General features: G+C 44.7%; 1 protein-coding gene across 2 annotated transcripts in view; it reads right to left on the bottom strand.

The window, feature by feature from the left end:
* Positions 1-446: 446 nt before the first annotated feature.
* Positions 447-17,665, bottom strand: part of DPY19L3 (dpy-19 like C-mannosyltransferase 3) — a 69,424-nt gene continuing 52,205 nt past the window's right edge. For both annotated transcript variants that reach the window (XM_032848768.1, XM_032848769.1), the window contains 4 exons: positions 15,848-15,930; positions 8,116-8,248; positions 5,684-5,842; positions 447-4,245 (listed from right to left, as the gene is read on the bottom strand). In XM_032848768.1, the coding sequence (XP_032704659.1) occupies positions 4,084-4,245; positions 5,684-5,842; positions 8,116-8,248; positions 15,848-15,930 (537 nt within the window). In that variant the 3' untranslated portion in view covers positions 447-4,083. The remainder of the gene's footprint in view (positions 4,246-5,683; positions 5,843-8,115; positions 8,249-15,847; positions 15,931-17,665) is intronic.

The raw sequence follows: 17,665 nt of genomic DNA, 5'->3' as shown, positions 1-17,665 counted from the left end.
CTCTATTTGGAAGTACACTGGTCTCTCTATTTCTGCTTGGAATTTCAGTATCTGCTTTGAACAATGTAACAGTCAAATACACTTATGTACAAGCTCTTACCAAAATGTGGACTACCACCCATCTTCCTGAATTACTGGAGACTGAGAATTAATCAACAAGTAGAAACAACTCCGAAGGTGAAAGCAAATAGCACTTACCTCTTTGAGGATAAATTCCGCTGATAGCAGCCTTCTCTTTAGAAATACAAACTATAATCTGAGGTTCAAGTGAAACAAGTAATGAGCTATCAAACCAAATTCCATGAAAAAATAAACTCCTACGCCATTAGCAAGTCCAGCTTGGCCTATCTATCTTGAAGGACTAGACTCCATGGAGCACGTATTTAATACACTTCAGGAACTGGTTCCTTGGTTTCTGACCTTCAAAGAAAGGAAAGACACTCATCTTGTGTACTTTAAAAGAGCTTTATTTAGTATATAATCTCCGTACAGTTCAGTACAATAAACTATAAAAGCTCTTTGTAAGATTTTACCCAGAGGATGTTAAATACAGAAAGTCAATTGCCAGTTGCCACAAGAAAGAAAGCCGCTCTCATCTTGAAAGTTTTTTCCAACAACAGATAAGCACTCTCTTCTGGGCCAAAAGGTTGTCATATATAAAGCATTTGGGAGCATATTAACCAAGATACATGATCTGAGAATGTTTTAATGTCTTCCTATTAATTCCAAGGTTTAAATGACATTTAAAAAATGGAGTATTTCTATGTTAACTCAGGTAGGTTTTTGCCAAAGATGAGCTAAAATTGGTACATCTTAGACAAAGTTCCCGTGGAATCAGAATACACATTTTTAGTTAATTGTGAAAAAAAGATGCAGACCAGAGGAAGTATCTGCATCTATCCTTGCCCTACCCCACACACGCGTGCACATGCACGCACATCCACACACACACCCCTAGCTGACCTCACAAAGTTCAAGGAAATAATCTCTAAGTGGACAACAGATGGCCTAGATAACACCTAATTATGCTCCTGGCTCATATATCTGAAATGAATCCCCATTTCTTAAGTCTGTAATAAAAGACTAACTGAAACCTTTCAACTGTAGTAGAACCTCTATTAGCCACTGTGATCACTATCAGTCATTTAATGAAATCATTTAATGAAGTAAATAGATTCAAGTAAGGAATCATAACTTTAAATATATAATTGTCCATTCATTTGTTAATCTTCTGCTGTGAAGGTCTTTCCTTTGCAATAAGGGTTCAATGGTTCCAGTTCTATTCTTGCATAAATCATCCTAGTAATATGATGGTACATTTTAATACCTCTGATCAATCTAGATATTTTTAAAGGTGGAGTGAGTACTTTAATCTATGAAGCAATCAAAGCTCAGAAATTTTCTTGAATTTTATGTTTTCCCAGTATTTTAGAATTTTCCCAACCACTCCTAATTTATTTGAAAGCAATTTTTACTAGCCACTCAACCTTTATCAAACCTGACCAAAGCATTCCAGTTAATGTTCACAGAAACCGCTTTTTGCACCCCTATTTCCTAGGTTTGTGTTGAACTGTGTCCTCACAACAAGGGGAACTGGCACAGAGCAGTTGGCATGGGCACAGAGCACACAGGAGGGAGCACGGGCAGGAGGGGACACAGGGAGCGGCCTGGTCAGTCAGCTCACAGGAGGGATGGAGACTGCCAGGGAATGTGGTGAGTCACGGAAGCAGAGGACTGTTAAGAGCACTTATTGTACTTCGAGGTTCTTCTGAATGCTAACTCGTAAGCAAAATCAAGTGGTTATTCTATCCATAAAAAAAAACCAGCCACAATTTGAGGCTATTACCAAATATGACCACAGCCACAGAGATCTGTGTGGTGGGGAGCAAAGGCCCCGGGTGGTGCGCTCTGGCTTGGTGGCAGGCCAGGAGTCAGTCACTCTTCCTCTTTCCTCCCGTGGACTCCAACAAGAAGGTCATAAAAGAGAAACTGATGAGCACGAAGAATGTTTAACATGATTTGTTGACAGACTTGGTCATCAGAAAAGAAAAATGCTCTACATGGTCACAGTGTCTTGGAAAGAGTGTATGCATGGATTCTGTCTTGCAAGATTTTTTTTTTTTTTTTGGCACTTTATATTTTTCACTGAAGACTCAACACTCAATGTCTTGGCAACAGTGGCACCTAAACTAGGAGAAAAAGATTCCTGTGCGCCATCAGGGCAGAGATGATCAGCATACAAATTTAAGTACATGTTTCTTATACTGAGGCTCCATCTAGTCAAATGCTTAGACTAGTGCATCTAGAAATAGTTGAAATAAAACGGAAATCTATCAAGAAGGTAATAGAGGACTTGAAAAACAAAACTATGTGGTCTAACATGTACCTTACATGTGCTTCATTTCAACTAAGAGTAAGGCACTGGCTGAAGGATGAGCTGACCCATGCTGTCAGCCACACCAGGCATGCATCATTACTGGCTTAATTACAGTTTTAGTACTGATTAAAGTGTTTTATTATTGTGTTATCCTAAACTGCAGTGGTCTCCAACCTTATTATAGGATACAGGAAAGACATAATTCAGGAGTTTCAGCTGCATAATCTAGTAACCCAGCCAGTGTCAATTTTTTTTTTTTATTTAAATAAGTTTTGATAAAAAAGCTGAGTATCCTGGAGTCCAACATGACAGTGTAACATTTCTTTTTGAATACTGTTTATTAAGTAGTAACTGAATGTGAAATAATTTGAACATGTGACATACCTATTTTGATGTCTAGGGTAATATACTTCCCTACAACTGCAAGGAGAAACCTTTACATCATTTCCAACTGGCAAGAACAGGGGAGAAAGTTAATTTCATTAGCCATCTTGATTTAATTAAATGTGCAGTATGCTTTTATCAGCAACTTTTACATGTCCCCCTCATTAGAAATTAATTATAAAAGCAATTATCAAAAAATTTTTGAACAGGTATACATGATCCTCTTTGTTGTTTACAAATAAGCATGACTTAGAGGCACTTGGTTACCTTTTAGTAAGAAAAGGAGTAACACTACCCAGGTCCTCACAGTAAGATTGGAGACCACAAATCAAATTGGTATGAAAATGCTCTCTGCCAAAAATACTGTATTAGTGAATTAGTAAGATAGAACATTTTAAAAATATTCAGACTTTGCAAGGTTCTAGGCTGTAAAAAATACAAAGGCTAAAAAGAAAAAGTTTAGAAAATATTGCAAACCCAGTAAATTTAAATGAGTAAGAAATGAAGAAAAATTTTCTTACTTGCAGGATAGGCTAGCTAGTATCAATAGATTTTAAAATAACACTAAACAGTAACAAAACCTGCATGGCTACATCACATTTCTGCTCCTTTCAAGACTTACAATAAGGAATTTGTCACACTTTTCTATATCCAGCATTAAAACATGCACCCGCATGCACGTGTACACACGCACACACACACACACACACACCCCACATATACTGAAGCGCTAAACTTTACATTTCAGACAGTGCACAACGAAAAGTTTTAGATATATACAAAGACCTAACATGATTTAAAAAAAATATTAAAAGCATGACAGTTGGAAAACATTATAAAATTTTTAGGTGAAACAGGACGATAACGAGCTTTTTAAAAAGCCATCCATTGGTCTTCACTAGTGAAACAACACTAAAGAATTTAATTATGCATCCCCTTAATTCAATTGTACCCTAACTGTCTGAAGTCAATTAACAGTATTTCAATCCTGAACAGCTTCTGGATTTCTACCATGATGTGTGGCTGTTCAGGCCACCACGGCCCACTTAGTGTTCTCCCTAGCAATGAGATTCTAGACCACTCCTAGGAAGTTGAGAACGTTTAGGCTAAAGAACATTAATGAAACAAAATAAAAAAGAAAGAAGCTTGTGTAAGTAACTTTCAAGGACGGTAACGCTTGTGTAAACATCTCTACAACTTCCTCATATCACAGCTTTGTGGTACAGGCTACAGGCTACCTAACGACATATGAAATGGTACTGCTGAGTTTCATTAGGATGGACTTTCATGTATCAAAAATAGAGGCGGAACAGAGAGCTTGGTTACTTGTTTCTCGATAGCTTGTAAACGTGGAATGTTTTGTTCTGGAACACTCTGGTGAAGTATGCTGTGTAGGGCGGCAGGTTCCTCTTTATCTCTTCACAGAAGCGAGGGTGGCCTGCAACTTTCAAATCAGGATCGTTCTCTCCTGGGCCATCCATCATCTAAAGCCAAAACAAAACCAAATACAATTAGGGGCAAAAACCATATTTATAGGAGACAAGAGAAGTAGGAATAGGTGTTGGGTTTCTTTGAGAGTGAGATGTTAGGAGAACGTAAATTCTATTATTTCAATGTCAGTGGCTACTGAAAGATTATCGGGTCCACCTCTTCCCCTTCAGAAGTATAAATCAAGGCTCAGGAGGGGAGCTGGGTATCACACAATGATCACCTTTCATGGCAAAGCTAGAAGTAGAACCTGGATCTCCTTGTTCTTAGGAACGTACCACACTGTTGCTCTCACAAAAATGAAGTACAGAGAAGAATGACTATGACCAGAGGAAGTCCTCCAACTCATTAGATGGCCTAGTTGGAAAAAATTATACACGGATCAAAATTTAAATGCATGTCTTTGGTCTGCATTATACTCTGAATTCAAGATCATTAGGGACAGTTACTTTCCTTGGGCAAAATTTGAATCTCACGTTCTCTTTCCTCCAGGTTTACTGAGGCGTAACTGGCGAATCAGACCGTGCACAGTTAAGGGACACAACCTGATGGTCTGGTACACGGATACATGGGGAGATGATCGCCACGGTCAAGTTGAGGAACACAGCCGCGCTGGTCAAAGGACACACCGGCACTTATTAGCCACCTGAGTCCCGCACCCCTAACGTACAGCACAGGGACGACAGGGAAGAGCAGTAGAACCACACGCTCGAAACTGGCCCTGAGAGTAGATCTCAGGTGTTCTGAATCTCCAATTCTGTACAATCAACTGTTTTTATTTTTTTGAGATTTAGGCCAGGTATGTAATTTTTTTCCCATTCACTTTTTTAAAGTATCTGTCAGCTTTTATACCAAATAGTTACAGCACACGTCACCTCTTAAAGGGGGGAAATCGTCTGCTTGTGCTAATCTGAGAGCTGGCATAGCTCCAAGAACATTTTCCTCAGGAGGAGGAGGGAGAAATCGCTTGCTCTGCTCTGGAGTGGAGGCTTGGCTACAGAAAGCCATCTTTGTGGCATTGTGCCCGTGGACAAAGGAGACAATGACAGGAGCAGCGGCTGGAAGGGAGCCCTGCTGTCACAGTCACACGCACGTGCCAGCCAAAACGCTGCTTCGGAGCGTAGGTTTTAAAAGGTTGAGGTTTTGTTTTTCATTTTAACAGCAAAGCCTTAAAAATTGGGCTTCCTGCAGAACCTCGGGTCACAAATCAGCTAAAGACAGAGCTGCCCTATTTGACGGGAGGTTGGGGCCTGAAGCCCCCTCATCTGTCCCCTCACCAGCCCTCACGGCCGTCACTGAAGTGCCAGAGCCTGGAGTCCCACAGGGCGCGGTGAAACTGGGTACTTGGTTCGTGACCTCGTTCTGTCACGTACAGAGGTGCGGAGCGGGCCCCCGTCTCCAGAAGCCATGCCCAGGACGAGGGAACAGGCTTACATGTCCGTTGGCGATGTCCAGCAGGTCCCGCAGCCGGCAGCCCCGCTGGTGCCTTCGCTCGTAGCAGATGCTGTCTTCCAGGATGACGTAGTCCGCGCCAAAGGACCTCAGGAGGGCATGCACGTCCTCCGGGGACCTCTTCGCGTAAATCTGATAAACCTGCAAGACGAGACAAGAGGGGAAGAGGAAGAATTAGCACTCAACTGCCAGGAAGCTACTGGAGGGGATCTGACGCGGTAGCGCCCCACAGGGGTTGAGTCGAAGACCCAGACACTCCTCCCACGCGGCAGCTCACTCGTCCGCAGGCCTGCAGCGTGGGACTGCCGGAAGACCACGGCCATTACTCAGCCTTGCGAAAAGGAAGAGCGCGTCACGCTGAATACATCTGGGTTTAAACACTCAAGAGACAGGGATCTAGAACGTGTCACTGGGAGTTACCGATCGCAGGTGCCAACTCGAAGGCTGCTCCCCGGAGGTAAAGCACGCGGCGGAGTAGGACACACTCTCTACCTTTGAAAAGATCTTTGGCTGAGAGGGGCCGCTGGACATGATGGCACGGGCTGGGGTAACTGCGCCTGTAAGGAGCGCCGGCTTCCGACCACCGCAGCTGTGGAGAAGGACCGCCAGAGGTCCGGGGCCAGGCTGCTCCCCGCTTGAGCAGCAGGAGGCCCCACACTTCTCTCTCGTCCTTCCTGGAGCGAGAGCAACTTGCGGCACGCAGCGGCGGTTCAGCGGGAGCGCGTCCTCCCCGCTCCTCACCAGCGTCCCGTCCCTCGTGCGAAGACACAGATGGCGTGCGCCCCGCGTTGCCGACTCGGTGCCGGGAAGAGGCTAGGGGTCTTGCGCGTGTGCGAAGTAGGGCTGCCGACTCCCTTCCCACACACTGATTTCTAATGACGTGTCTGTGACTGAAGAGACGGGGCGCCGAGGGCCAGGGAGCAGCACGGACGGGCGCTCCGCTCCGCTCCGCTCGGGAGGGGTCTGCCTCTGCTGCCGACACAGCGGGGCCATCCTTGCCAGAGTCCAGCAGCGGCCTCATGCCGACCGTGTTCCTGGGACTTGAAGGTCACAAGCGCAGAAGGGCACCAGGCCCTTCAGGATGTCAGTTTTGTGAGAGCACAACCCTGGGTCCCCAGACACGGGGGGGGGGGGGGGGGGCCTGGAGGTGGTGGCACGCAGGAGCCCCGTGACCTGCCCCCTGCCCCCGCTTCTCGGCCCCTCCCCTGAGGCCCAGCCACACAGGCCACTTCCCCGCGGAACTCTGGGTCTGGGGAGCCAGGGACCCTCCCTGCTTCCTCCAACTAACCTGGGGTGATCTCGAACACTTGCACCAACTGAAAAATTCCCATTTTAGTAGGAGTCTAGGTTCAGATATTCTCATAAAATCCAGGGGATTTAGTAAAAATCATGGGCTTTTAGGCTAGCTAAATCTCGGGCCAAAACAAGACTTTTCAGCAAATTTTCAGCTACTAAGATAGAAGTGACAGATAAAAAACATTAAAAAGTTGGAAGCCACCGCTGGGAAGACTGAGGGAAACAGGTGGCCTCCTGCAGCGCTGACTGGAACGTGACTGGTGCCATCTGTCCAGACAGTGACTTAGGACCATCTGTCTCACTCAGAGACGGACGCCCATGCTCTCCGCCCCAGCGCGTCCACCTCTGAGAACGTGACGTGCAGAGCGATACGTACGCACGTTTACCATCAGGAACATTGTTTATAAAACTGCCAAAGACAGGCAAACAACCCCAACTGTTAAATAAAATATGCTACATCTGCATAACACAATTTCTGTAGGTTTAAAAACAAGAAAGCTATTAATGTACTGATCTGGAAGGAGTGTAAAATACAAGGGCCAAAGAAACCAAGATGCTATGTGTGACTTGTCCATAAAGTGGGGGAAGACTATGAATATGGGGTGTGTGTGGGTGTGTGTGTGTGCGCACGCACGCACGCACGCACATTTTTATACGCATAAAATCCCCACGGAAAGATATACAACAAACTGGTGACACGATCGTCTCCTGTGAGGGGAGCCGGCAGCTGGCGGAGGGCTGGGGTGTAGACTTTTCACCAAGAACGCTTTGGTTTATTCTGAAGTTGAACGGTGCGGCTGTATTAGCAATTAACGCGCGCGCGCGCACACACACACACACACACACACACACCGGTCCATAAAATAAGTGACCAGGGCGCCCCTACTCCTTTTTCTTCCCTCACTGAGTCAGGAGCTGAGAGCTTTGCTCTCAAATATTCTTTCTGGTACTTCGCAAGCTGTTTTTCTTCTGTGATCCCTCTAAGAGGAACATATGTGGATGCCTCTAGTGGACGTGGGGCAGGGCAAAGCCTAGACTCCAGAGCCGCCAGCCCCGGGGCTTCAGGCCCGACTCGCCCTGAGCAGCTACGAGGGAGGGAAGGCTGGCCGGGCCCTCACCGCTTTGGTCCGCTCCCTCAGGCCGTTGTCTTCGTAGTGCGGGTGGTTGGTCAGGGTCCTTCCGGTGCACAGCTTGACTCCCGCCAGCAGCTGCATGCTCCCAGCAAACACGGCCTTCCGGGGAGTGTTAGAGCTGGAAGATTTCAAGAGTCTGAATTAACCTCCCGGCTCAGGCCTCCTCACAGACAACAACAAACACAACATCACACTCCCAGAACCAGGGGGCTGCTGCTTCAGAAAGGGCTGAGACTTCGGGGAAAATGCAGGAGGCCCCTTGGCATTTGCACTCAAACTGTTTTACGGAATTTCTCCTGTTTTTGACAACAGCTGGGAGACTTCTCATTCACTGTTTTGCTGGCTTTACTCTTAAAATGAATGGTCTTAGGATGTGGGCATCTCCTGGCTGGAAATCTTCCAGGCTAAATCCCATAATCTTGTCCTGCTCTGGCCCCCGAGGGGCAGATTCTGACAAAAAAGAACTTAGAAGACTTCGTGTTTTGTATTAAACTTAAGGAAAGGGCTGCCTAGAGTGAAACAAATTAGAAGGCCAGAAACTACAGCTGATCTTAAGTCAATTCCAACTTGTTTTTGTTTAAGACCAGAAAAAAGATCACAGATATTATGATAAATTACTTTCTAGGAAAAAAAGAAAGAATTCATAAAAAGAAAAGAACACAGAGGATTCTGAAAAAGCTAGTAATTTATTACTCAATACGGGGATATGCACAATTTCTGATGTGGAAACACAAGTATTTCCTTAGTCCCAGTTATGAATGTCTAAGGAACGCGGGCGCTCTCACATTATTAAATCATGACCTCACTTCCCATGTGCCACCAAGCTGCAGCTCTCGGCCTCCCTGTGGGATGTGAGGGACAAGGGTGGAGATCAAAGGAAAAGACTCCCTGGCTACAGTAAGAGCATTTTTCATTTCCCCCCGGAAAAGAAGAGTCTTAGTAGTTGATTTTAATTCCATATTTTTGGGAACCTGGGAGTACCTTTGCAAATCGACAAGGTATCAGTTTATTGTAAAGGACATGTGTGCCCTTCTACAGACCCTCCTCGATGCGGCGTGTCCTCAGAGGCCCACTGAGAACACCATGGGCCACACGTGCCCTTCCAGTGCTAAGAGGATCCTTGGTCTGCCAGGGAGAGTTAAAAAAGATGGAGAGAGTTTTGAGAAGGAGTCTAACTGAACTTACTAAAACCCAACATGCTCTGTAGAAAGGCCGTCCTCCTCAGCATTTTTGGAGATCAGGGCAGAAACTTACTGTGGTGCTACGTTTCTAAGAGAGGTCGCCATCAAACTCCCTGTGGCAGAAGGACGGCCATGTACATCAGCGTAACGCTAAGACTGTGGTACGAATGTCATCCAACAAAGGCCTTAGGGTGCCTATGGGTAAGATACCCTACAGTTCAAGTCACAAATAATTTACTTGAAGACCTCAGGATCCTTTTTCTAACAATGACACTCTCAGTCAGTTGGATTTCAAGGAGCTTCCTCAATGATGACATATTACTCACGCCAGAGCCTGAGGTGTGGATTCCGAGAGAAAACAGTTTCCAGTGCGGTTGGCCATGCTGGGTAGGTTGTGAGCATTCTAACTAGCAGACCCAGGAGAGCTCAAGAGCAAACGGATATTTACTCTGTTCCCTTGAACTGGCAATTTTAGAGGGAATTCTTGACATCTGCCCCATGGAGTCAGGGGGACACGAGGGTTTCAATGACAACACATGAAGGTGTAGTGCTCCTTAGCGGGAGGTTTTACAAATACTTAGTTTAATTCAACTGGCACTTCCTAAACACTTGGTCTGGGCCGCCCTCACCCCAGCACGCCAGAACTGCCAAGGAGAGTTAGCGCGGACAAATACTAATTCAAGAAAATGTCAACGTTTTCCCTACTCCCACCCACAGTCCTTCGTTTTGTATGCTCCTAACTGGCTTAAACGATTCTACCACAATAAATAATGTAATAATGCCACATACTAAATAATGCCCCAAAGTGGCTGTCTTTGGGGCCCACTGGCCTGAACAGATGTGGAATGCAGGAAGGAGTGAAGCCTGGTGTCCCCATCTGGCAGAGCATGCGGTAGCGGCGAAAGCTAACCGTGGCTGAGCTATCCTAGTTTCTACGGTCTATCTGCCTAGAGGGTCCCTAGCTGGCCTTTCTGCACAAATGACAAACCCGGCGGCTGAGCTGAGAGCAGCCATTCAGATCTTCAGACTGCCTTCGCATCCCCATTTTGGATTAGAATCGGAGTCCCCATCAGGGCGATGCACAGAGCTGTTGCTAGCATGTACCTATTTTATAACTGTGGTGGACACAGATGACTACTGTCTATTCAGGGCTCAAGACCAAGGTCTCATCTTCCTCCCTGACTCTGATCAGACCACTTGGATGACTCACACAGTTCACAAAGGTTTCAAATGTCCGGAGTTCCGAACTGCTTGCTGGGGAGTCACAAAATTATTCTTTATTCAGTCAAACCATAGCACTGACGGCCTCCTGTGTGCTGGGCTCACTAGTGGGGAGCCTGGGTGGCTCAGTGGGTTAAAGCCTCTGCCTTTGGCTCAGGTCATGATCCCAGGATCCTGGGATCGAGCCCCACATCGGGCTCTCTGCTCAGCAGGAGCCTGCTTTCCCCTCTCTCCCTATCTGCCTCTCTGCCTACTTGTGATCTCTGTCTGTCAAATAAATAAATAAATAAATAAATAAAATATTGAAAAAAAAAAAAAAAAAGCAGCTCACTAGCTAATAAGCAAGCAGAGCCTGACGCAGCTCCCACTACGGGCAGGCACTTCCGAATAAAGAAGGGTTTGTCTGGCTTGTATCTACTAGTGCTTTCTGTGGGCCTTTAGCTATCCTGGAAACAGGACACACCAGACAAGGTCCAACCATGGCAAATCTTGCCTCTCTTCTCTGGGTGCTCTAAGAGCACCTGAGTGTCCCCTCCCCCACAGTGGGTGGAGACCCCGGGAGAGCAGGGTGATGGGTCCCATGGCTGCTGAGAGGCCTTGAGAGAAAAATGAAATAAGCTGCACTCATTTGTGACGTGTTTTAATGTTTGGGTTCATTAAGAGAGTCAGAAAGTTTAAAAGTAATGGGATCTGTTTCAACTGTTGGTACAACAATCTTCTGGATTGTTAACAGTTTTTCCCTAAGGTCCTTGGTTTCATTTTAAAGTAGCAAAATACAAGTATCTTAATGCCTATAAAATGAACCAGAAAGAATACTTCTTTGAAAACTACTGACTTCCAAGCATAGCAGAGATGATGTTTATTCGCTTTCTTCTGCTGACTTCGTTTTATATGCTAGCCCCGTGCTAAATCTGGGACATTTCACTGCTACTTTAAATATTTAAGTTTACCCGTAAAGCAAACGCAAAGTAAAACAAACAAGCGAAGTGGAACAAAATGAAAAACAATCACACATTTTCTGAACTTTAAGAAAACCCTAGATTCACTGTGTTTTATATTTTCTGTGGTAAACTTAGCCAGCAAAGGGGAAAGGCATCCTTTGTCCTTAGCTTAAAACATGCAGTATGGCAGGTGTAATGCTGGCCAGTCTTCCTTCTCAGATACTTCTGCTCACATGGTCTGTGGTCTGTGTCTAAAATAGCTAATGTGCTTTTAACCACTGAATGACACTTCTCTATTATAGAAAAACAAAGCAATTTTTACCAATGTTTGAACAAATGATGTATAAAATGAAAGGATAATTTGTTTTTATAGCTCTCTGCCAAGCTCTATAGCAGGCTGCCCAACCTGCAAACAATTTATTCTGTAAGAAATGTCACTAAATAATGACAAGGACTCATAGGTCAAACGGATTTACATTACATAATTTAAATGTCATTCCAGGAAGACCTGATGGCATTTTGAACAAATAATCTCATTTATTTTTGAAGCTCTAAGCTTCAACAAGTTAATTATTGTTGAACTAATGGGTAAACTGTGCATTATAATATAATGTGTGAACATTTGCTTTATCTACACTTTGAAAATTTATAGAATTATGTAAATACCACAAAATGATTCATTAAATATAAAAGAGGCTTATAGGCATTTAAGGTCTGAACTTAACCTTCATCATATTTAAAATATCTGGTAATTCCTTCTGCTTATAAAATGCTAAGGAAGTTTGGGCCATTTTCTTCGTCCCATTGAGAAAATATTGTATATGTGGGCTTCATCACTGAAAAGAGACTGCTGCTAGTGAAAAATCTCCTAAAGCCCTGTAGTTAAAATGTCACATCTCAAAATATTCAAATCTGTTAGAAGTGTCTTAATTGCACAACGTCAGAGAAGAATTTCAGGAACCAAGACTGAAACACTCGGAGGTCACAAAGGAACGAGGTATGAAGTCCGCCGTTGTGGCGTTTGGCCCCATGTGCTTCCTAGTCACACAGAAAGCCCAACAAGTCTCCGGGCTCACTGAAAGTGATACCAGAATGTGAAAAAACAACAACAACAACAACAACAACAAAAACCCCTCAAAAAAACAAAAAGTCAACATACCAGGTTTTTAGTCTTTGTATTTGGGAAACATCAGCAAAAAGGAGTTAATATGAACATGGGCACTCAAATCTGGGGGAGCAACAGGCGCCCCGCCCATGGAAGGGATGGGGGGAGCAGCCTCCCAGTTCTTCCAGGGAAGGTTCTGGGGCTGGCTGAGACAACATGTCCTCGCTGATTAACGAGGGACTGAATCTCAAAGTGTTCTTAATTTTATACTTAAATTTAAATCTCTACTCTAGGGGTGCCAGGGTGGCTTAGTCGGTTGAGTATCTGACTCCTGATTTTGGCTCAGGTCATGATCTCAGGGTCAGGAGATGGAGCCCTGTGTCAGGCTCCACACCCAGCATGGAGCCTAGGATTCTCTCTCTCCTTCTGCCCCTCTTTCCACCTCTTTCTTTCCATCTTAAAAAAAAAAAAAAAAAAAAGCCCACCCCATTTGCACGTTCATCATCATGTCCTATATATATAGCTGGTGCTCAGTAATGAGCTGCTCAATTGTACTCATAAGTATACGAGTTCAGAGAGAACTCCATGTATCAAGGCATTCAATATTTTCACAGAAATCAAATCCCTCCGGGATGGCCCCTCTGCTGTTAAGAAGTGGTATCCTAAGAAGTGGTATCCGAATGCCCTTTATCTTCCGTGGAGGACATCTGGTTAGCCAGTAGAAGGTCATACCCGAGCCCCTCCAAAAGAAAAGAACAAAGTCTTGCTGAGATGATGGAATCTTTCAATTTACCCTCCAACCCCGAGAAGCCCAAGTGAACAGTGGGCAAGACCTAATCTCCCAATGGATGCTCAGGGTCCCTGGTGCACAAGAGCGATGTCTGAGGCAGGCGTCACCGTGGGTCTGCCCCAGCGCTAAGCACGCGAAGCAGAGGCCGGGACATGGCTGGTGAGCTTCCTTGGGTCACTGGAGGTTCGCCTACAGTTTCTGCAGGTCACTGTTTCTCATCCTGACTCATCTTCAAGGGCAGCCATCCTGCGATGGAGAGTGCCTCCCTGCCCCCGAACGCGCTGGCGGAAGAGGGACGCGGCCGGTACCGCGGCGGCCGGCTGAGAACAGCCGCACACCGGGCGGAAAGGTGGAGGCATTCCTTCCTCACGGACATGGCTGGGTCCCCACGGGAGGCCTGGGGGCTGCCCTGAGACAATGCCAGACTTTCAGACACACCCCACGTATCCTCAGGCCCGTTCTCCAGCCCAGCTCCGCCCTACTCGTGTCACAGGCACATGTGACCCACCAAAGTACTAAGATGAAAGCTGAAGGTCATATTTTATATTTCAAAAGCAGAAGAAATCAAGGCTAGTAAAAAGAATATTAAGTGTATTCCCTTGTGTTTGGAATGGAAGGCGACAGACCAGAGCAGATTTAAATGTTGATTTAAACAAATACATTTTGTGTCTAAATAGACCCTATCCTGGCATATATTCATCATCACTTAGCTTATTTCGCGAACATGCCCAGCAGCTATTTTTTGCAAAAACAATAATTTGGATTTGAAGAATTTTAAGAGGAAAACAAGCAGGAGTAGATCACAACAGAACCAACATTTTGGAACAATACAAAGCTTTCCAGTTTTTTAAAAAGTAAAAAGAATATGTCTCCACACAGGGGGAGGACCACGTTAATGAGAGGAGAAAGCACGAACAAAGATCGCTTTCCCAAATGAGAGAAATAGCAGACTAGCAGACAGTCTTCTTTATACCTGGGATATAATCTCTCATCCACAATTTTTCAGAACCAGAAATGTCACTTTAAATAATCTTCTGTGAGGACAGGCATGGAAATAGAGGCTCTCCGGTGAGTACACCCAGGCCAACACTGCCCAACGCAACCCGGGATCTGCTAGGATGTATGCTGACTGACGCTACGACTCATTCCCCTACGAGTGGGGAGTGGAGGTGGGCTGCTTACAGCAACGATTGAGGTAGATCCGCCAGAGCAGCCGGCTTCGGGATTCTACCAGAAAGCAGGTGCCCTGCACATTCGTATCAAGAGTGCAATTTCAAAAACAGAAAATACCAACCTCACCTTCAGATGTACGTGTCATAAATTTCCAGCTGACTATAGTTAATGCAAAAGTAATTAGCTTTTCTTTATACGAATAACCCTCTTTCCCCATACACAATAAATACTGAAGGAATTATTTACTCTATAATTGTCTGCCATGATTTAAAGTTAAATAAATATATAAAGACAAAGCCTGCTTTGAAATCTCAGCACTGGAAATATATGAAAAATTATACTCCCTGCATCTAGTCAGAGCCAGTCCGACATTGGGACCAAATCCACATATATATTTTAGACATAAATCTCTATAAAAGCCACGTATTGCACTCAAGAGACCCACGCTATCAAACATTTACCATCTCTTAATACACAAGTGGTGCTAAACTGTACCGGTTAGTCAACATCAGTCACGAGCAAGTGCCAATATGGCTGCTAAAATTCTAAGGGAGGGAGATAGTACAGCCGGTGCCTTTGGAGTACGTCACACAAGATTTGTGACATCTATTTACATGTGAGGAATTACACTGCTGCTTTTTGGTTATAAAGCAGGGAAGTACAGCAGTACGAGGCACAGGAACACTGCTCTGGGTAGAAAAGTTTCTTAGTGCTGGTGGGAGGCCAGTCTCCCTAAACAGAGTTCGTCCTGATGCCAAATGCTGAGGCAAAGCAGCAGAGCGCAGGCACCAGAAAGACCCGATACAATTCCAAACACCATGATGTTCCAGAGAGAAGTCTTTGTAGTTTCAGTTTCCTTTAGCTCTAGGCTTGGGTAGTATGCTTAGTTAAAATGCAATGTGCGAGGAGCTAGTAGGACTCTAACAGTGGTTTACAGTGTCATTTTTACATGATTAGCAAGGAAGGAATACTTCCCTGTGTTAGTAGTCACAGAAAATCGGGATGGTATTAAAATGAAAGAAATGGTCAAGGTGAAATTGGCTGAGAGTATAAAGCTTTCCTTCCATTATCCTCCAGCTCTGTTTTCCTCTCCGCGTGGGTTTTCCCCCCTTCTTTGTGAGATTGTGGTTAGAGAGAGTATTTCTTGGATGGAAAGGAATTACTTCCAAATACAGAGTTTTAAAGAAAAACTTGAAAATGAATGTATCTTCACAACTAGATTCAGAAAAAAGGAAACACCGGGTGAGGTCTACAGTGACTCTTAAAAGGCACTTTACATTTTAAAGGTTAAAAAAAATCCTCTTACTTAATCCAGTTCATCAGCTCCACTGTGTCTGGATCATAGAATTCTCTCAACTCGGAGAGTTCATCCATCATTCCTGGCCAGAACTGAAATTAAAAACAAAACAAAAACAAAAACAAAATCCACCCCCGCACCCACAACTATCGCTAAGATTCAAACGAAAGAGGAGAAACTGCGTAGAACTTGTGAGCTACGTGGACAGGACGACAGCAGCAGGAGAACGACCTCACTTCCACCATCCGCCCTCCTGGCATCAGGCAAGCCGAAGTCTGATGCCAGTTCCCCAAACTGTCTTGAGCCCAAGCTGATCAGGGCGGGAGGGGTCGTCAACTTTTTAAAAAGAGCTTTTATTTTACTCTAGCGAAAATGCTATCGTATGTTATGTTAATATCTAGGCAAACGTTAATTTGGAGAGGACAGGAATGGCAGCCACCAGGAAGCTCACAGGGTGTCAGACGCTCTAACTTCCGTCGTGCCATCTACCCTTCGAGAGAGAAAGTGCCTTCCCACGACAGCATGGTTGTGGAGCTGCAAACATGCTCTGGAACACAGAATCTCCTTCACCTCCGCAGCTACCCAGGGAGAAAGTGGACCCACCAGAAGGTGCCATCTCTCCTGCTGTTCACTTGTTATTTTACTCGTCTGCAGATGCTGGCTCGGAGAGATGACTTGACCAGGTCACAAAGGGGCAGAGCTACCGCTAGAAACCTGACTCCACATCCAGCCCCCTCCTCACTGTTGATTACAGCATCTGCACTGGAAATTTGGACAAATGCCCTGATGTGTTTTAATGTAACTGCGGGTACACCGGGGGAGAAGAGTATTGGGAAGCAGGGCTCTCCAGGACAATCTGGTGCACCTGAATATTCTATTTATGCCACCGTGGCCTCCTACTCAACTTGAGTTAGTTAAGGTGATGCAGAGAAAGTGTCAACGTCCCACCCCGAGTCCATGGCTTTTCTAACATAATTGCCTGTTTAATTCAACAGTTAATTACATGTTTACTGCTGCACCAAATGTTGATCGGCTAGGAAGCCTTGATCATCTATATACACCCTAGGGTGAACAGCAGAATTCCTATGTTGGAAAAAGGCCACTGACAATGGGTCTGTGCTTCATTAATGTGGAAAATGTAGTAACTGTACTTCAGAACCACTAACTGGAACCAGAGTGGCACCCGACTGGCTGGTGGCTGGGCGTCAGCCCTGTCACTTTATCTCGTCATCTCATCTTCAGCCATTTTTCGTGCTCCTTCTCATCTTGTCCCCTGGGTATGTGAACAAGGAAAACTGCTGGTGACAGAAAACCAGGTATCAGCACTACTGGTTCCAAGTTTTAGAAGAGATGTAATCATAGTGATTCCATGATACCTGTGTAATATTTCAGTTGTCCTATTAATTTCCATAATCAACAGAATGCCAACTTTTTAGTATATGTGCTGCCGAAGCGAGCACCAGAATGCCAACTTTTTAATGATATGTCCTCATTCCTTTGGTATAAAACACATATCGAAATCTATGAATTCAATGGGTATTAGATATTTTGCTAGCTTGGAAGTTGCTGCTGTTAATTCTGAAAATGTTCAAATCTAGTAACACTGTCTTGTGATAAACTTTTTAAACATGATAAATGTGAAAATAAGTGTTGGATCACTAACTGTTCCTTCTAAATGGTATTTCAGCAATGCCAGTAAGTTCATCAACACGAGGGTAGTGATTTTATTAAACTCCTGGTTTTAGAGTGAAGTGGATGCTTTTCTCTTTTAAAAAGGATTGTTCTAAAGAGACATATAGCAAAACTGCTAGGAACAAGAAAATCTGA

The sequence above is a fragment of the Lontra canadensis genome, unplaced genomic scaffold, assembly GCF_010015895.1.
Source record: "Lontra canadensis isolate GAN:19392208 unplaced genomic scaffold, GSC_riverotter_1.0 scaffold208, whole genome shotgun sequence".
NCBI classification, from domain to species: Eukaryota; Metazoa; Chordata; class Mammalia; order Carnivora; family Mustelidae; genus Lontra; species Lontra canadensis.
Note: the sequence above shows the minus strand (reverse complement) of the source record. Positions and strands in the feature narration are given on the sequence as shown.